The sequence below is a fragment of the Aotus nancymaae genome, unplaced genomic scaffold, assembly GCF_030222135.1.
Source record: "Aotus nancymaae isolate 86718 unplaced genomic scaffold, 86718_ANA_hifiasm-v0.15.2.pri h1tg000051l, whole genome shotgun sequence".
NCBI classification, from domain to species: domain Eukaryota; kingdom Metazoa; phylum Chordata; class Mammalia; order Primates; family Aotidae; genus Aotus; species Aotus nancymaae.
The window spans coordinates 21,292,107-21,313,199 of NW_026988465.1; the positions used below are offsets into that span (position 1 = coordinate 21,292,107).

At 43.3% G+C, this 21,093-nt stretch overlaps 1 protein-coding gene across 1 annotated transcript in view; it reads left to right on the forward strand.

The window, feature by feature from the left end:
- ALDH5A1 (aldehyde dehydrogenase 5 family member A1) overlaps nucleotides 1-21,093 on the forward strand; it is a 38,450-nt gene that overhangs the window by 9,808 nt on the left and 7,549 nt on the right. The window contains exons 5-8 of the mRNA XM_021667618.2: nucleotides 7,867-8,010; nucleotides 13,120-13,263; nucleotides 15,388-15,546; nucleotides 20,775-20,944. Of these exons, the coding sequence (XP_021523293.2) occupies nucleotides 7,867-8,010; nucleotides 13,120-13,263; nucleotides 15,388-15,546; nucleotides 20,775-20,944 (617 nt within the window). The remainder of the gene's footprint in view (nucleotides 1-7,866; nucleotides 8,011-13,119; nucleotides 13,264-15,387; nucleotides 15,547-20,774; nucleotides 20,945-21,093) is intronic.

A 21,093-nucleotide genomic window follows, 5' to 3' on the forward strand; every position in this document is an offset into this window, starting at 1 on the left:
AAACTCTGTCTCTACTAAAAATACAAAAATTAGCCGAGCGCAATGACACATGCCTGTAATTCCAGCTACTCAGGAGGACGAGGCAGGAGAATCATTTGAACCTGGGAGGCAGAGGTTGTAGTGAGCTGAGATCGTGTCACTGCACTCCAGCCCGGGTGACAGAGAGAGACTCTGTCTCAAAAAAAAATCACAACCTCACACTCTGATGCTCCTGATCCCCTTCTCTGCTTTGCTTTTTTCCCCTTAACACCTGAAACCACCTACTCTGTCACTATTTGTAGGTCTTTTCAGTGGGCAGGGCTAGGAGGTATACATATATGTGTACACACAGGCACGCACACAATACAATGCTGCAGAAATTCCTACAGAAACTTCCAGTCAAATTCAGTTCATACTATAGAGTTTTTACTTAACTTCTTTTATATCTGTATTTCCTTCTTTCCTGGTTTCTAAGAACTCAGGGAATGAGTGAATTAATATTCCATATGTACCAATTACACAGAACAACAGCTTTTGAGTATTAATTTTATTTGGGGTTTTTAAAAATATTAATTTTAATATCAGCACCAATGTACCTATTGAAAATGGTTTACTTTGTGGTATTTTCTCTTTCCATTCTCATTTTTAGTAATAAACTCTTATTTTAGAATGTTTTACATCACAGAAAAATTGTAGACGGGTATTTCCCACATACCTCACACTCAGTTTCTCCTCTCAGCCTCCTGAGTAGCTGGGATTACAGGCACGCACCACCGTGCCCAGCTAATTTTTTGTATTTTTAGTAGAGACGGGGTTTCACCATGTTGACCAGGATGGTCTCGATCTCTTGACCTCGTGATCCGCCCGCCTCGGCCTCCCAAAGTGCTGGGATTACAGGCGTGAGCCACCGCGCCCGGCCCATTGTGTCATTCTTATGCCTTTGCTTCCTCACAGCTTAGCTCCCACTTACGAGTGACAACATACGACATTCAGTTTTCCATTCCTGAGTTACTTCACTTAGAATAATAGTCTCCAATCTCATCCTGGTCACTGCAGATGCCATTACTTCGTTCCTTCTTATGGCTGAGTAGTTTTCCATCCTATGTATAAACCACATAGGATGCGCTTTATCCACTCGTTGGTTGATGGGCATTTGGGTTGGTTCCATGGTTTTGCAATTGTGAATTGTGCTCCTATAACCATGCATGTGGAAGTATCTTTTTCGTATAACGATTTCTTTCCCTCTGGGTAGATGCCCAGTGGTGGGATTGCTGGATCAAATGTTAGTTCTTTTAGTTCTTTAAGGAATCTCCGTACTATTTTCCATAATGTTTATACTAGTTTATATTCCCACCAGCAGTGTAGAAATGTTCCCTGTTCACCGCATCCACGCCAACATCTATTATTTTTTGATTTTTGAGTATGACCAACCTTGCAGGAGTAACGTAGTATTATATTGTGGTTTTTATTTGCATTACCTTGATTATTACTGATGTTGAGCATTTTTTCATATATTTGTTGGGCATTTGTATATCTTCTTTTGAGAATTGTCTGCAAGGCGTGGTGGCTCACGCCTGTAATCCAAGCACTTTGGAGGCCAAGGCGGGCAGATCACCTGAGGTCAGGAGTTCAAAACCAGCCTGACCAACATGGTGAAACCCCGTTAAAAAAAAAAAAAAAAAAAAAAGATCAATGCAATAACTTAAATCTTAGGCCAGGCGCGGTGGCTCACGCCTATAAACCCAGCACTTTGGGAGGCCGAGGCGGGTGGATCACGAGGTCAAGAGATCGAGACCATCCTGGTCAACAAAGTGAAACCCTGTCTCTAATAAAAATACAAAAATTAGCTGGGCGTGGTGGCGCGTACCTGTAGTCCCAGCTACTCGGGAGGCTGAGGCAGGAGAATTGCCTGAACCCAGGAAGCGGAGGTTGCGGTGAGCTGGGATTGCGCCATTGCACTCCAGCCTGGTAACAAGAGCGAAACTCCGTCTCAAAAAAAAAAAAAAAGGAAGAGAATTGTCTATTCATGTCCTTAGCCCACTTTTTTACAGTATTGTTTGTTTTTTTTCTTGCTAATTTGTTTGAGTTCATTGCAGATTCTGGATATTAGTCCTTTGTCAGATATCTAGATTGTGAAGACTTTCTCCTGCTGTGTGGGTTGTCTGTTTACTCTGTTGACTGCTCCTGGTGCCATGCAAAAGCTCTTTAGTTTAATTAAGTCCCAGCTATTTGTCTTTGTTTTGGTTTCATTTGCTTTTGGGTTCTTGGTCATGAAATCCTTGCTGAGGCCCATGTCTAGAAGGGTTTTTCCAATGTTATCTTCTAGAATTTTTACAGTTTTAGGACTTAGATCTAAGTCCTTGATTCATCTTATTTTTGTCTAAGGTGAGAGATGAGGATCCAGTTTTATTCTCCAGCATATGGCTAGCCAATTATCCCAGCACCATTTGTTGAATAGGGTGTCCTTTTCCCGCTTTATGTTTTTGTTTGCTTTGTCAAAGATCAGTTGCCTTTAAGTATTTGGCTTTATTTCAGGGTCCTCTATTCTGTTCCATTGGTCTATGTGCCTATTTCATGGCAATAGCATGCTGTTTTGGTGATTATGGTCTTACAGTATAGTTTGAAATCAGGTAATGTGATGCCTTCAGAGTTATTCTTTTTGCTTAGCCTTGCTTTGGCTCTGCAGGCTCTTTTTTGGTTCCATATGAATTTTAGGATTTTTTTTTCTAGTTCTATGACGAATGACAGAGGTATTTTGATGGGAATTGCATTGAATTTATGGATTATTTTTGGCAATATGGTCATTTTCACAATATTGATTCTACCCATCCATGAGCACGGGATGTATTTCCATTTGTTTGTGTCATTTATGATTTCTTCCAGCGAGGTCTTTCACCTCCTTGGTTAGATATATTTCTAAGTATTTTATACAAATATTTATTTGCAGCTGTTATGAAAGAGGTTGAATTCTTGATTTTTCAGCTGGGTTGCTGTTGGTGTATAGAACAGCTACAGATTTGTGCACGTTAACTTTGTATCTGGAAACTTTACTGAATTCTTTTATCATTTCTAGGAGCTTTCTGGAGGAGTGTTTAGGGTTTTCTAGGTAAACAATCATATTATCAACAAACAGGGGCAGTTTGACTTCGCTGATTTGGACGCCCTTTCTTTCTCTTGTCTGATTGCTCTGGCTAGGACTTCCAGTACTATGTTGAAGAGGAGTGGTGAGAGTGGGCATCCTTGTCTTCTTGTTCCAGTTCTCAAAGGGAATGCTTTCAACTTCTCCCTATTCAGTATTATGTCGTCTGTAGGTTTATTATAGATTGCTTATATTACTTGAGATATGTCCCTTGTATGTCCGTTCTGCTGAGAGTTTTAATCATAAAGAGATGCTGGATTTTGTTGAATGCTTTTCTGCATCTGTTGAGATGATCATGTGATTTTCGTTTTCAATTCTGGTTATGTGTTATATCCCATTTATTGACTTATGTTAAACCATCCCTGCATTCTTGGTATGAAACCCACTTGATCTTTGATATGTTCTTGGATTTGGTTAGCTAGTATTTTGTTAAGGATTTTTGCATCTGTGTTCATCAGAGATATGGTCTGTAATTTTTCTTTTTGGTTATGTCCTTTCCTGGTTTTGGTATTAGGGTGATACTGGCTTCATAGAATGATTAAGGGAGGGTTCCCTCTTTCTCTATCTTGTAGAATAGTGTTAATAGGATTGGTATCAATTCTTCTTTAAATGTCTGGTAGAATTCTGTTGTGAATCCATCCGGTCCTGAACTTTTTTTGTTGGTAATTTTTTCATTACCATTTCAATCTTCCTACTTCTTATTGGTCTGTTCAGGGTATCTCATTCTTCCTGATTTAAGCTAGGAGGGTTGTGTGTGTCCTGGAATTTATCCATCTCCTCTAGTTTTCTAGTTTATGCACGTAACAGTGTTCACAGTAGCCTTGAATGATCTTGTGTACTTCTGTGGTATCAGTTGTAGTTGAGCTTATTTGGATTCTCTCTCTTCTCTTCTGGGTTACTCTTGCTAATGTTCTGTCAGTTTTATTTGTCTTTTCAAAGAACCGGCTTTTTGTTTCATTTATCTTTGGTATTGTTCGTTTCTGTTTCATTTAGTTCTGCTCCAATCTGGGTTATTTCCTTTCTTCTTCTGGGTTTGGCTTTGGTTTGTTCTTGTTTCTCTAGTTCCTTGAGGTGTGGCCTGAGATTATCTGTTTCTGCTCTTTCACACTTTTTGATGTCAGCATTTAGGGCCATGAACTTGGCTCTTGGCATCGCCTTTGCTGTATCCCAGAGGTTTTGATAGGTTGTGCCACTGTTCATTCAGTTCAAAGAATTTTTTAATTTCCATCTTGATTTCATTTTTGACCTAATGATCATTCAGGAGCAAGTTATTTAATTTCCATGTATTTGCATGGTTTTGAAGATTCCTTTTGGAGTTGATTTCCAGCTTTATTCCACTGTGGTCTGAGAGAGTGCTTGATGTAACTTCCATCTTCTTAAATACGTCAATAAATCTTCTTAAATTTATTGAAACTTGTTTTGTGGCCTATCATATGGTCTGTCTTGGAGAATGTTCTATGCGCTGATAAATAGAGTGCATATTCTGCAGTTGTTGGGTAGATTGTTCTGTAATTATCTGTTAAGTCCATTTGTTTTAGGGTATAGTTTAAGTCCAGTGTTTCTTTGTTGACTTTCTGTCTTGATGACCTGTCTAGTGCTGTCGGTAGAGTATTCAAGTCCCCCATTATTAAACTGATTCTTTCCTATATTCCTTCACCTCATTTCCAAAGTTTTCTAGCTACAGTTCATGTTGGTTGTTCTTTTGGGTCTTGGTATAATTTTCTTGTCATCTTTTACCTTGTTTTGAAATTGCAAGTTACGGTTTGGGTCTGGGTTTTTTTGTTGTTTGTTCTGTTTTGTTTTTGAGATGGAATTTCTCTCTCGTTTCCCAAGCTGGAGTGCAATGGTGTGATCCCGGCTCACTACAACCTCTGCCTCCCAGGTTCAAGCGATTCTTCTGCCTCAGCCTCCTGAGTAGCTGGGGTTACAGGCACCTGCCACCACACCTGGCTAATTTTTTGTATTTTTAGTAGTGACGAGGTTTCACCAGGTTGGCCAGGCTGGTCTTGAACTCCTGACCTCAAGCGATCCACCCACCTTGGCCTCCCAAAGTGCTGGGATTACAGGCATGAACCACTATGCCTAGCCCAGTTTGGGTCTGTTTTGTAGGCATGTCTTTCTGATATGCTTTTGTTGTCTATAGGGATATTATTCTACTTATTATTTTTTCTATTTTTTTCTTTTTTTTTCTTGAGACAGGGTCTCACTCTGTCACCCAGGCTAGAGTGCAGTGGTGTGATCACGGCTCACTGCAGCCTCAACCTTGCAAGCTCAAGCAGTTCTCCTGCCTCAGCCTCCCGAGTAGCTGGGATCACAGGTGTTGTTAGAAATAAAGCTGTGTCATAAGGAAAAGCAAGCACTCAGACAAAACATTTCTCAGCAAAGCAAATTTACTTCTGCAGAAGGGTGCATCTTGTGTATGGAGCAATGGCGAGACCATACGGAACAAAGGAAAGCAGGGGTTTTTAATTATCTGCAATGCAGCGTCCACTTCTGTGTCTTTCCTGTTTTGGCTGGGGGTGGAGCACACAATGTAAACAAGGCCTGGTTGGCTGAACAGTTAAACTTTCTCAGATAAGGTGGACGCATGATGGGAGAGAGGGGAGAGGAGGAAGGGGTCATCTGCAGTGAACTAGAGAGCCAGCCCTTTCTCAAATAAGGAAAGGAATGTGAGCTGGTGCTGTGGCATGGCTGGGCATGTGGTAAAATCAGAAGAAAAGGTGAAGAGAAGGGGCGGGGGTGCTTGGAATTAAAGAACAAAGAGCAGGCTGTTTGAAGAGAAACCTGCCTTCTCACAGGTGTGCACCACCACACCAGCTAATTTTGTTTTTTATTTTTTGTAGAGATAGGGTCTCACTGTGTTGCCCAGGCTGGTCTAGAACTTCTGGGCTCAAGTGATCCTCCTACATCGGCCTCCCAAAGTGCTGGGGTTTCAAGCATGAGCCACCACACCTAGCTTCTTTTCTATTTTAACAACTTTGTATGGAATTTGACCTCAGTGTTTTTCTCAGAATTTTGTTTATTTTTATGTGAAGTTCGTTTTCTTGAACTTTTGGAAGAAGGCCCCGTTAGAAATAGCTTCTTTACCTTCACACAGTACCTTCTGCTTCCTTGCGTGTCGAGAACAGAGGTAAGGCAGCTTGCTTCCTGAGCGTCCGCAGCTCCGTCTCCGTCCCCTGCTTGTATCAGCGCCTCCTCACCTTTCTTCACATGGTCCCAGCGGCCGCACTCTCATGCCCTTCAGTCCTTACCGCAGCGTCCCACGTATTCACCTGCCATTGATAAGGCAAGACCCTTTCACTTACAGCTGCTGTCCTCAGATGGAACAGCCGCAGACTATTTGGGGTTCTCCGTTATGGGGTACATCACACGGCCTGCTGCTGCCCCTGCTTCCTCTCACACAGGTGCTGATAGGACACTCAGGTCTTGTTAATGCAGGCGGTGTATTCTCACCCACTTGTAATTTGTGGTTTATTGTGGAGACACCTTGCCATCTCATCTGGCTGTAAATGTTTGTTATAATTGTCTTGTGAATGTCTCTGAGATTTGGGGTTTGCTGTCTAAGTGCTGTTTTCATGATGACATTAAGGGAGGTTCACAAACTCTGCAGCTACCACCATCCTCCCAGAATCTCCAGTCAGATTTATGTAATAAGCTAATTGTTAATGGAATCTGGAAATTAAAGTAATTCAGGATATGCCTTATCCAAAGGGAATCTTTACCGAAAGAGCATGAGTGTCCGGCTCAGGCAGCTGTGGGTGTGCACGCGTGTTCTGTCACTCACTAGCATGTGGCATTGGCTGGATTCTTCTCTGCTATGCCTCCCTTTCTTCATCGCTTCCCTGGGAAATCACCTTTGGAAAGGCTTTGCCCTGCTGCCTGTACCTAGTAGGTGCTCACTGAATGCCCCTTTCCACTTTCCCACCCTTGATTCTACAGCTGATTCAAATAACTTTTTGTTTGGCATCTTTTCTGATTTTTCACAGGACAGAAATTCAAGGCTTTTTATTTGTTTCTTTGTTTGAACAGAAGGTGGCACTGAAATTTATGTTCTGGCCAGGCAAGGTAGTTCACACCTGTAATCCTAGCACTTTGGGAGGTTGAGGTGGGCATATCACTTGAGGTCCGGAGTTCAAGACAAGCCTGGCCAACATGGTGAAACCCTGTCTCTACTAAAACCACAAAAATTAGCTGGTGCACACCTGTAATCCTAGCTACTCGGAAGACTGAGGCAGGGGAGTCACTTGAATCTGGGAGGCGGAAGTTGCAACGAGTGGAGATCGTGCGAATGCACTCTAGTGTGAGTGACAGAGCAAGACTCGGTCTCTAGGAAAAAAAAAAGAAACTTATACTCTAGGAATTTTTTTTTTTTTTTTTTTTTTTGAGACAGGGTCTTGCTCAGTTTCCCAGGCTGGAGTGCAGTGGTGTGATCTTGGCTCACTGTAACCTCACCCTCCAGGGTTCAAGTGATCCTCCCACCTCTGCCTCCACAAGTGCTGGGATTACAGGCGTGAGCCATCGAGCCCGGTAGAAATTTTACGGTAATGATGTTTAACAACACATTAATATTAATGTGACTTTAGCACTGATAAGAATTATATCTAAGTTCCAAATATATTCCACTCTGTCCCCAATGTCAGCTTAATTTTTTTTCCATTACTTTTTGGATTAAACATCTATTTATTCCTTTTTTCTTTTTTTTTCAGTTTGATAAATTGTTGACACATGTTTGCTGTTTCTCTTTACAGCTTGCAAGCCAGGCTGGAATTCCTCCGGGCGTCTACAATGTCATTCCCTGCTCTCGAAAGAATGCCAAGGAAGTAGGGGAGGTGATTTGTACTGATCCTCTGGTGTCCAAAATTTCCTTTACTGGTTCAACAACTACAGGAAAGGTATGTGACTCAAGTCTCAAAGAAAACAAATGTCTTTCTAATATTTTATCTTGATAGGTTACAAAAGTACTATTTCATCCTGATCACCAATTTTGGAAAGATTTCCAACAGAGTATTAAAAGCTCTGTTGCAAGCCAGGCATGGGGGCTCACGCCTGTAATTTCAGCACTTTGGGAGGCTGAAGTAGGCAGATCACTAGAGGCCAGGAGTTCAAGACCAGTCTGGCCAACATGGTGAAACCCCGTCTCTACAGAATATACAAAAATTAACCAGGCATGGTGGTGCACACCTGTAATCCCAGGTGCTCAGGTGGCTGAGGCATGAGAATCACTTGAACCCAGGAGGCGGAGGTTGCAGTGAGCCGAGTTTGCACCACTGCACTTTAGACTGAGTGACAGAGCAAGACTCTCAAAAAAAAAAAAAGATCTGTTGGTTGAATAAAGTAGTATCTGACCATCCTCTGGAGACATTTTTGACAGTTCTTTATGGCATGACATAGGTTCCCGCTTGACGAAAACCAAAGAAATTGGGGCAGTGATGGTCCCATTATTTTTGCATTATCTGTTGTATGTGAAGTGGCTGACAGTTCTCCATTGTATTTTTTTCAATTCTGGAATGCATGTTTCTTTTAATAATCTAGAATTAGAGATTCTAGAAACACACAATTCATGTTGAAATGGGTGTTTCTGAATGGAACAAAAATTGTGTTTAGTCTAAAAGTACTTAGAGAAATGGAAAGGTCTTTTTCTTTGAGGTTTTTTCCCTTAAATAATGAAATGTTATTTTTTTTTTTTTCCTTAATAAAGATGTGGTTTCACCATGATGGCCAGCAGGCTGGTCTTGAACTTCTGACCTCAGGTGATCCACCCCCCTCAGCCTCCCAAAGTGCTAGGATTACAGGTGTGAGCCACCGCGCCTGGCCATAATAAAGTGTTCTTTCCTGAAAACTTAACATGTGTGCCTGTAAGTAGATATTCTTTTATCCTTTTAAATGTCCAAAAGAGAAGAAATCAAAGTAGAACAAAAGTTTCTGTTTATGGTGTTTCTCTTCAGAGGGTGCGCTTTTTTCTACTGGTTTATATATACACATACACATATACGTGTCTACTCATACTGTTCGGCCAAGGCAGGAGGATCACTTGAGCCCAAGGAGGTCGAGACCCACCTAGGCAACATGGTGAAGCCTTGTCTCTACAAAACAAAACAAAACAACCAGGCTAGGTGGTACACACCTGTAGTCCCAGCTACTTGGGAGGCTGAGGTGAGAGGATCACCTGAGTCTGGGAGGTCAAGGCTGCAGTGAGTCGTGATCTCACCACTGCACTCCAGCCTGGGCAATATGTGTGAGACCTCATTTCAAAAAATAATAAAAATTAAATAGTCTAATTTCAAAGCTCTTGTGAATCTATGGTCATTTTAGAAACCATGAGAAGCAGGAAGGAATAATGTAATTTTTTTTTTTTTGAGACAGTTGCCCTGTCGCCTAGGCTGGAGTGCAGTGGTGTGTTCTTGTCTCACTGTAACCTCCGCTTCCTGGGTTCAAATGATTCTTGCACCTCAGCCTCTTGAGTAGCTACAATCGATTACAGGCATGTGCCACCACGCCTGGCTAATTTTTGTATTTTCTGTAAAGGTGAGGTTTTGCCATCTTGGCCAGACTGGTCTGGAATTCCTGGCTTCAAGTGATCCTCCTTCATCGACCTCCCAGAGTCCTGGGATTACAGGTGTGGCCCCGCGTACCTGGCTGGAATAATGTAATTTTAATGCCTCCCAACCATAATCACTTTTGTTATGCTATAAACTCATACTCAGGGAGAAGTGCTTTGGAATCCTACCATTCATTCATATTAGAAATAGGAATTTTTAGCCTGGCATGGTGGTTCACACGTGTAATCCCAGCACTTTGGGAGGCCAAGGCGGGTGGATCACGAGATCAGAAGATCGAGACCATCCTGGCCAACATGGTGAAACCCTGTCTCTACTAAAAATACAAAAATTAGCTGGGCGTGGTGGCACATGCCTGCAATCCCAGCTATTCGGGAGGCTGAGGCAGGAGAATTGCTTGAGCCAGGGAGTCAAAGGTTGCAGTTAGCCGAGATCACGCCACTGCACTCCAGCCTGTCAACAGAGCAAGACTTTGTCTCAAAAAAAAAAAAATAGAAAAAAGAAAAGAAAGGAATTTTTAGATCCATAAACTGCTATGCCCTTGATCAGTGGTTCTTACAATGCAAACTTACCCGTAGACAGATTGAAATGTTACTACGAAGTAGTCCGAAAAAAAGAGGAAGCCTGGGAGAAAGGGTTGTAAATCCTTCGTCGTTCAAGCAGAGAAATTCTCAGGGTGCTGGGCAAAGGGGAGCAAGTCATCCATGGCTTTCCCTCAGTTTTCTCAGCAAACTATCCTCATTTAACAGGGCTCCAGGAAATACCACCCGCGACCCTGCCAAGTCCGGCTTTGCTCCTCTTTACCCAGGACAGTGATGCACCTCAAGTGATGAGTGGGAAACGTGACAAGTATAGCTGAAAGGATAACTAACCCATACAGCAAGCGCCTCTGCTGAGCTGGCTTCACAGAGATCAGTGGCTGAGCTCCTGGTCCTGGGGTGTAGAACCTTGCCTTGTAACTCAGGTACACACAGCGAGCCTGTTCCAGGGATGCCTGTCCTGCCCTTGCCCCTTGCTGGGGGGCCCGCCCCTCGCAGGGCCCCACTGAGAGGACAGCAGCCATGTTGTAAAGCATCTGATACCCCATTTCTTCCCTTGTTGAGAGAACTGAACCATGAGTGGTCATTGACTTGAGCGAAACAGCAATTGTGGCTGGCCGGTGACCAAGGACAAGCAGCCTGGCATAGAAAGTGGGCTGGGCCAGGGCCTTTTCCTCTCGGAAGTCCCCTCCTTCACTAGAGAAAGAGCTGTTTTCCATTTTTCTCCTTCTTTTGCCTATTAAACTTCTACTCCTAAACTCCAAAAAAAAAAAAAAAAAAAAGATGGGCCAGGCCAATAAATCAATCACATGCTGTCTCTGGAAGCTGAGGCCCTGAGGAGGTCAGCCCATGGGAACTGGAGCTGAAAAGATGCGTTAAGACGTGACAGGAGTTCACACCATACCCAGTGGCCAGGGCAAGCCGCCCTCCTGGAGAAGCAGAGACTGAGTGGGGAGAGAATGCTGTCAGAGGACACAGAGCCAGTGCAGGTGGAGGGGCAGACCCCAGAGACAGGACCTGTGCCCAAGGCCAGGTGGAGGCAAAAGGGAGTGACCCAGCAGGGAGAATCATTTTGTACTGAAGCAAATCCTGGAAAATCAATGACGTTTCTTAAAATTTTTCAAATAAAAACATAAAAAAACAAGATTTTTAAAAATAGTTACATTGCGTCCAATAAAGAAATACGTTTCGTCTTAAAATTTGAATTACTTTGTTGAACAGTCATGTTTTAGAGAAGATTGTTACTATGATTGCTGAAACACGAACATAAGGGCATGTACAGGGTACCTGCACAGGCCCAGCTTTCCAGCCATTCTGGGTTTTTACTGAGAACCCTGTCACAATACTCATGACGCCAGAGTGCACATCGCTTCGGGGACAATCCTAGAGCCACCTTGGGCTTGTCAACACTGCCTGTTTCTCTTGAGTCATCTCAAGTGTGGTCGCATCTTTCCTGAAGCCATGACTAGACAAAGACCTACTATCCTTAATAAAGCACCTAAACGTTCCTATGCAGCTCCTTAGGCTATGAAATCTCCTACTGGATATTTAAACTGTAATAGCTATGTGTATCAAAAGCCTTACGATTGTACACTGAGCTAGCAATTCTAATGTTCATCCTGAAGGAATAATCACAGTGTTGTTTTTAACAGCAAGGATGGAAACAACGTAAATGTGCAACAGCTGGGGCCTGGATGCATAAATGACAGAACCGCCATGCGGTGGAATACTATGCAAGCATCTAAAGGAATGTTCTAGGCTGGGGACAGTGGGGAGGCCGAGGCAGCAGATCAGTTGAGGTCAGGAGTTCAAGACCAGCCTGGCCAACATGGCAAAACCCCATCCCTAATAAAAATACAAAAATTAGCCAGGTGTGGTGGCACATGCCTGTAATCTCAGCTACTCGGGATCCCAGGTACTCGGGAGGCTGAGGCAGAAGAATCGCTTGAACGCGGAAGGTGGAGGTTGTAGTAACCAGAGATTGCGCCACTGCACTCCAGTCTGGGCGACAGAGTGAGACTCCATTTCAAATAATAATAATAATAATAATAATAATAATAATAATAAGTAAAGTTCTAGAAACATGTGCTGACAAGAGGCTCTTCACATTACAGTGTTACATTAAAGGAGCAAGGCATAAAGTGTTATGAATTAAGATAGACGTCCCAAATATGTGATTCATTGGGAAGATAAAGCAGGTGACAAAACTGTATAATTATATAATTATACCATCCAGTTTTGTTTTTTTTAAATAAAATGTACATTTAAAAAATAATGTAACCTGCATGGCTAAATTCTAAATGGATATACTTTAAAATGCTGTCAGTGCAAGCTATGGGCTGTGGGATACTAGGTCATTTTATTACCTTATCTCTATGAGTTTTAAGCCCATCATATAATTGTTTTAAATAGATAATACACTTACTTCTATGGTTCAGAAATTAAGACAGTATTAATGTTTACTGTGATAAATTCCTTTCCTCAATCCTTTCCCCAATCCTAACTCCCTCTCCCTTTCTATAAGTAATGATTTTTAGTGTCCGATCATCCCAGTGTTTCTTTTACTAATTTATTTATTCAGTTAGTTTTTGAAGTGGAGTCTCACTGTGTTGCCCAGGCTGGTCTGGAATCCCTGGCCTCAAGTAATCCTCCCACCTCAGCCTCTTACAGTGCTGGGATTTCAGGTGCACAATACCATACCTAGCCCCTTCCCAATATTTCTTTATCAAATACAAACAAACATAAATTTATATTCTTATTTCTCCCTTTTCTTATGCAAAGAGTTATCCCATGTACACTACTGTGCACCTTGCTTTTTTCACTGTTTGGTAATTTTTTGAAACAAAAGCTTAAGAGTCCTGGTAGCGGATTTCTGTGCTCACGGCACTCTCTCCTCTGCTCACAGGTCCTGTTGCACCATGCAGCAAACTCTGTGAAAAGGGTGTCCATGGAGCTGGGTGGCCTCGCTCCATTTATAGTATTTGACAGTGCCAACGTGGACCAGGCCGTGGCAGGGGCAATGGCATCTAAATTTAGGAACACTGGACAGGTGAGTCCTGGAGAGTATTTCAGGATGTGTGTTTGTGTGTGCATGTGTGAGTGTGTATGTTTGTGAGAGTGTGTGTGTATTACAAAGATCGCACCACCTCTGCTGCCTTATATCCCAGAAGGAAACTTTGCGTTCCTTCCATTATTCATTCTTTATTCATTGATTCTTTCAGCAAGTATTTAGTGTATGCCTTCCTGTTTTTTTTAAACCAGGGACTCTACTAGGCTCAGAGGGCCTCCCAAAAGTAAGGTACAGTCCCTGGCGTCAAAGACTTTTCTGAACAGCAGATGCCCTGTAGTGAAATTGCTCTCTCTTTTCTTCTTTCCCCTGCCCTTTGAATCTGGTTATTTTTATAGTTTTCTCTCATTGATCTTTTCTCTATTGAATGATAAAATCATCTGCTCAGACACAGAACAGCCTTGAACAGCTGGGGTCTCTGAGGTCCACAGTGTTAAGGGAAAGAAGGTCAGAAAATGTGGAGGGTGGTGGCAGGGAAAACTCAAAACCCTGCTGCCTGCTACGACCTAGCGGGGCCTCGCTCTCGAGATGGAGGGAACATCAAAGGCGCCCTCCACAGGGACAGGCCCATGCCAGCAGTGTTTCTGAGGGGTTCTGATTTCCCAGGCTGTCCTGGGAGACCAGAGGCCTGAGCTCATGTCTTCATAGGAAATCCCGGAATATTTGATCTACCTGGGACCTTCACAGTTATCTGCTCTACAGACATTGCATTTTACAGATAAGGAAATGAAACTCTAGACAGAAAAAGTGACTTGAGGTCAGACATCCCTGGGCCATAGTCTCAACTCTGCTGAGGAGCTGGGACTCTGTCTTCCACTTCTAGGATCCTGCCTTCTTAAATATGCTTCAGCATTTCATCTTAAGGGTGCCACCAGTATGCAATTTTAAATGCATTCTAGAAACAGAGTAAATACCCCTGAAAGGTTATATTGTAAAAAAGTTAGGAAATGTTGTGTGATATTCTCTATCAGATGATTTTCATCCTTGCTTTGGCCTTTGGTAATAAAGTTTTTCCCTTTCACATAACCTAAATAAGCTTGGTTTTATCAGAAATAGGTGTATTTTCCTTCATAAACATAAAATGCCAGTATGTGTTACCATCAGTTACACTATAAGGCTACGTGCAACTTACGGATAGGTATGGTGGCTCACAACTGTAATCCCAGCACTTTGGGAGGCCGAGGCAGGAGGATCACTTGAGCCCAGGAGTTGGAGACCAGCCTGGGCAACATAGTGAGACTGTCTCTACAAATTTTTTTTTTTTTTGAGACAGAGTCTCCCTCTGTTGCCCAGGCTGCAGTGCAGTGGTGCAATCTCAGCTCACTGCAACCTCCGCCTCCCAGGTTCAAGAGATTCTCCTGCCTCAGCCTCCCGAGTAACTGGGATATAGGTGTGCACCACCACACCCAGCTAATTTTTGTATTTTCAGTAGAGACAGGTTTCGCTGTGTTGGCCAGGCTAGTCTCGAACTCCTGACCTCAGAGGTGATCCACCCACCAGCCTCCCAAAGAGCTGATTACAGGCATGAGCCACTGTGCACAGCCAAAAAAATTTAAAATTTAATTGGGCATGGTGGCAAGTGCCTATATCCCACCTACTTGGGGGGCTGAGGTGGAAGCATCCCTTGAGCCTTGGAAGTCAAGGCTACAGTCAACTCACCACTACTGCACTCCAGCCTGGGCAACAGACCGAGACCCTATCTCAAAAAAAGAAAAGAAAAGAAAAAGTTGGTGTTGGACCATATTCCTCTTACCCTCTGCTGCAGCATCGCAGTCTCCCAGGAGAACTGCATTCTTCCTGCTGCCCTCCCCCAACCCCACCATTTGTTTTATAATGGCTTATTGAAGCCATTTGAAAAAAACAAGGATTGGGCGGCTTTTTTTTTTTTTTTTTTACATGTCCTTACTGCCATCTAATCACAGGTGCACTGCAGCTGTGGCGGGAACTGGAGAGGAACATGTGCTGACTCAGTGCTTTTATCTTTGGGTCAAGCCCACGTGAGGAGGAAAATGGCAGGTTGCACACAGACGGAACCACGGGGGAAGTGTTTTCACCGGGACGCAGCTTCTGACAAACTGTGTGGGTTTGTTTTTGTCTCCTGTCTAGACTTGTGTTTGCTCAAACCGATTCTTGGTGCAAAGGGGCATCCATGATGCCTTTGTAAAAGCATTTGCCGAGGCCATCAAGAAGAACCTGCGTGTAGGTAATGGATTTGAGGAAGGAACTACTCAGGGCCCGTTAATTAATGAAAAAGCGGTAGAAAAGGTAAGTTTATTGTATTATTTGTTAAAGTAAATTTCATGGTTTCAATATCAAATGCTTAATCAGCAAGAAACACTTTGGCTGGAGCGCATGGGGATAGATATAGAGGGGTGGGTTGACAGAATGTTACAGCTAGACAGGTGTTCTCTAGCACTGAAGGGTGCCTGTAATTAGCAACAATGTATTGTGTATTTTCAAATAGCTATTATTAGAAGAGTGGATTTTGAACGTTTCCAGTACAAAGAAATGATCAATATTTGAGGCGACAGATGTGCTAACTACCCTGATTTGGTCATCACATATTATATACGTGAATCAAAGTATCACACTATACTCCCCAAATAATGTCCAATTATAATCTGTCAATTAAAATTAATAACAGCTAAAAAATAAATGATGTTGAAAGGCAAAAAGTGAAAATAAATTTTAAAGAAAGCACAGAGTAAGAGAGATCTACATCTATACATGGAGTAGATGGAGTTTTCAACTATATTTCCATTAAAAAACTACAAAGGTTAAAATAAGTTAAAAAAAACAGCTTAAAAAAACAATGTTGAAAAGGAAAAAAAAAAACTGAAAACAAAAAAGTCATTTTGGTGAAGTGCCCAGCAATTCTATTTGGGAAACAGTGGAGAAACCCGGGAAAAGTGATTTCTGCCTCCCAGTTTATGAATCGCGGGCGTCGTCTGGTCATGAGCTGCTGGAGCCCTGCCATCGCACTGAGTCCTCCTGCAGTCTGTCACCATGGGTCTTTACTGCCCTCCATAAATTTTGTTACAGCAGTGGTAATTCTATCCTTCACTGCCTCAGCAAGTAGGATCTTGAGACAAAGTTTATTCTTCTTTTGGAACACCTATGGAACGGAAGACTGGCTTTGTTTTGAGACAGTTTGCATTTCAGCTATAATTCTGATGACATCCTGTTCTTTCTTTTGATGAAAAAATCCTGGTCAAGAACACTTCTTGGTGAAAGTATCCCAGCCAGGGGCGCAGAATCACAGATGCCATGTTCAGGATGTAGAGATGTTGAAGGGAAACTGCTTAAGAAGAATTTGTTTATTTGAAAAAAAGTTCTAATCCACGCTACTGGCTGTATGAGACTTCTCTCCTTTTTCTACTGTTTAAAAAAATCCTTTCTGGAGTGACAAGGAACTTGCCTATAATATCAAACATCCAGTATTTTTTTTTTTTTTTGAGACAGCGTCTCGCTCTGTTGCCCAGGCTAGAGTACAATGGTGCGATCTCAGCTCACTGCAACCTCCGCCTCACTGGGTTCAAGTGATTCTCCTGCCTCCGCCTCCTGAGTAGCTAGGATTACAGGTGCTTTCCACCATGCCCAGCTATTTTTTATCTTTTTAGTAGAGATGGGGTTTCACCATGTTGGCCAGGCTGGTCTCAAACTCCTGACTTCAGGTGATCCACCTGCCTCGGCCTCCCCAAGTTCTGGTATTACAGGCGTGAGCCACTATACCCACCCAGAAATGGTTTTAATGGAATATTTTAAATCAGGAAGACAGTAGAAGCTGAAGATTGTGTGTGGGAAAGAAGGGAGGAGAGGTGGCCGGAGGGAGACACACAGTGAACACACAGCGAGCCCCTGGGTACACCTGAGCACAGCAAAGAACCAGAAGCAGGTGAGAGCCGAGTCAGTACTCAGCATGGGAAGCACAGCGAAGCACCAGAAGTGAGAGCCGAGTCAGTACTCAGCACGGGAAGCACAGCGAAGCACCAGAAGTGAGAGCTGAGTCAATACTCAGCATGGGAAGCACAGCACCAGAAGTGAGAGCCGAGTCAGTACTCAGCACGAGAAGCACGGCGAAGCACCAGAAGTGAGAGCTGAGTCAGTACTCAGCACGGGAAGCACGGCGAAGCACCAGAAGTGAGAGCCGAGTCAGTACTCAGCACGGGAAGCACGGCGAAGCACCAGAAGTGAGAGCTGAGTCAATACTCAGCATGGGAAGCACAGCACCAGAAGTGAGAGCCGAGTCAGTACTCAGCACGGGAAGCACAGCGAAGCACCAGAAGTGAGAGCCGAGTCAATACTCAGCATGGGAAGCACAGCACCAGAAGTGAGAGCCGAGTCAGTACTCAGCACGGGAAGCACGGCGAAGCACCAGAAGTGAGAGTCGAGTCAGTACTCAGCACGGGAAGCACAGCCAGACCACTGCTCCTCAGCCTCCCCAGAGCCTGAGAGCCAAGCCTCGACTCCATGGCTGCCTCCACCCCATGGGTGTCAACTCAACTGAACCCACATCCATTGCCTTGGGAAACCCAGGGAAGCATCAAGATTTGACAGAGTTCTGATAAATTTCTAGATACTGCCTTGGCATTATTCTAGATAAAGAGAATACATTAAAGTTTACATCGGTACTACCTGCATTTTAGAGGTGACTTTGGACCTTGGGGAAAAACCAGAGGTATTCGCTCATCTAGTGAAGGCAATTTGGGTCTAGGCCAGCTGTGGTTCAAGTCCTAGAGTGGTGCTCCTTAACTCACACCGTGCCTTCATCAGCTGCGGCTGCCTTGGACCCATCCAGGAAGACGGGGTGCTACTTTATCTGGGCATTGGTTTATGTGGAGTAGGCCTGGGCATTGGCATTTTTTAAGTGCCCCAGATGATGCTGGGAAACCACTCTGTCTGGGAGATTTGCAGCCAGGCTGGGAAACCATTCTGTCTTGGAGATTTTTTCCTGACAGGAAAGACACAGACGTTACCCTCCAGCTGGTGCTGCATGCCAGGACTTCAAACAAGCAAACCGCGAGATCTCTTTTTTTGCTGGAAAGAAGTTTGGTGGAAACTACCTTGTTTGAAACAGTTCCTTGTGTTGCCTTTAGTGTACATACTGTCAAAAAGTGGGTTCCAGGAAAACAAAAACCTGCACCTCACATTAATATGACAAGAAAAGGGCAGAGCAGATTATATCGGGGGACCAAAAGGGTAGACCCCTGTTAAGTGGAATTATTTCTAAAATATAAAATTCATCGGAAGTAAGCCATCCCAGCTAACGGGGATTACTTGCAGATGATGCACTGTGAGAGCATTGCAGCGGGGCGTGGATGTTAAAAGAGTGAGTCTCAAAGACAGAATGCCTCTATTTACCTTTCGGAAACCCTATAGAAAATTCAGCTGAAGGCCAGGCGTGGTGGTTCACACCTGTAATCCCAGCATTTGGGAGACTGAGGTGGGTGGATCACCTGAGGTCAGGAGTTCGAGACCAGCCTGATCAATAGTGAAACTCCATCTCTACAAAAAAAAAAAGTAGAAAAATTAGCCAGACGTGGTGGCAAGCACCTGTAGTCCCAGCTACTCAGGAGGCTGAGGCAAGAGAACTGCCTGAACCTGGGAGGTGGAGGTTGCAGAAAGCTGAGATCACACCAGTGCACTCCAGCCTGAGTAACAAAGTGAGACCCCATCTCAAAAACAAAAAAAAACAGGAAAGTCAGCTGAAAATGGAAGGGAAAACAACTCCAGTGAACCAAAGATTGTAATGAACTTCTGGAACTCAGAAGGGACTGTGCTAATAGAAGTCAAAATCGATGGGTCTACCCAGGGGAACCCTGCAGAGGAAGGAAGTTGGTGCCATTTTAAATGACAGACCATTTCTAGATCCTTTCTAGAATTGGTAGGTATAGAAAATAGGGATGGGGCGGGGGAGATGAATTTCTGGGCCCTTCCCACCATCCCTCCCCACCACTACTACCACCAACACAGCAGAGGCATTTTTTCTGGGCAGGACAGTATTTCTGAAGAAATACTGTCTTCCTTTGGGGAAGGGAGCTGCTCTTACGTGAAGCCTGTAAGTTAGAATAAACCCAAACTTAAAACAGAAAGACCACTCGTGCCACACATCCTCAAATTGATCAACCCAGTTCTTTTGTGTGTGTGTGCCCCAAACACACTGCTGGGGCTGGGAGGGAGTCGACCAAGTTAGTTAGTTTTGACAGCTCAGTCCTTGATTCAGAAAAATGAACAACCAAGGATCGTGATGCAATAACCATCAGCACATAAGAGGAAGGGGCAGGAGGAACAAACACAGCAGTCCCTGAAGGAAGCAGATAAATTAGGAACTGGAAGGAATTTTCTGAGAATCTCATCGTGTCCTGCAGGAGTTCTGACAAGACAGAACATCTGTAAACTGTTGATAAGAAGGAAGTTCTAGGAAATGAAGCAATGAAAACAAAGTCTGTAGAAATTAGACACGACTGTCACAAGATTCGGTAGCTGAAGATAGATATTAAAATGTAGGCAATCTCATGGAGTTTAAAGCAAATGATAGAGAGGCAAAAAATGTAATAGAAATGCCAAAAAATCAGAACTAATCTGAACTGCTAATACCTGTCACAGCAGTAGGAGTTTTAGAATGAAATAATTGAGAAGATGGAGGAAGTGACATTACCAAGTAAATTATAGATGGAAACTTCTCAGAATTAGGGGAAAATAAGTATTCTGCACATTGAAGGATTTCACCGATTACCATGTAGGATGAATGAAAAGGGAAATATATATATATATAATTGTAACTATACATATATATATATATATCATCTCCTAGGATCTTCTGTGCTCCCATAGTCTAAAATTTTAGCTATATAGCTCTAACATAAAATGGTGAGGAAAAAGCTATCACATAAAGGGTGGGAACCATTTTTGGCTCAGACTTCATCACCAACTAGAAGTGGAGAAGTGCGCTCTAAGTGCTGCAGGGGAGTTATTTTGGATCAGAATTCTGTACTCAAGCAAATTACCAGTCAGGTGGAGTACAAGATAAAACACCAGACAGTTGGTGTACGAAAATTCAGAAACTAGACCACACCGAGCGCATCTTTTTTAAAACAACTACTTGAGGAGAATGTGTGTCAGAAAGCCGTAAACACTCAGTTCAGGAGAGAGGACTACATGGCATGCAGGAAGCTGGAAATAACGCAGAATGCAATGAAAGCAAATCCCAGGAAATGGCTGAGCCGCAGGCCTAGAAAGAAGTGAATATATATTAGACCACTCAACAAATAGGAAGATCAAACACAGAGAAGAGATCACAGAGCAAGGATGAAGGTGGCGCTCTTGCTTCTGAATCTCTGCAAACGTTGTTCCTTCTACAAAAGGAAACCGGCATGCTTTATTTTTAACCTTCTTTTAAAGAAAAATGATAAAAGTAGTTCTAGTTTTCTGCAGTTTAAATGTTCTAAAAGATCGTATCATGTGGAAAGCTGTTTTTCTTCCTCACCACGCAGGTGGAGAAACAGGTGAATGATGCTGTTTGTAAAGGGGCCACCATTGTGACAGGCGGAAAACGACACCAACTTGGAAAAAACTTCTTTGAGCCTACCCTGCTCAGCAATGTCACCCAGGACATGCTGTGCTCTTACGAAGAGACTTTTGGGCCTCTGGCACCAGTTATCAAGTAAGATCCTCCAGCCAGTGGGGAGATGGGAGGAAGAAGAGAAGAGAAAAGGGGAAACCCTGAAAGAGATTTCTGCATTGCTCTGAGGGATGGCCAGGAGGCAGACAGCTGTGTTGAGTCCATTGTAGAGCAGAGTGCAATTTATGGGT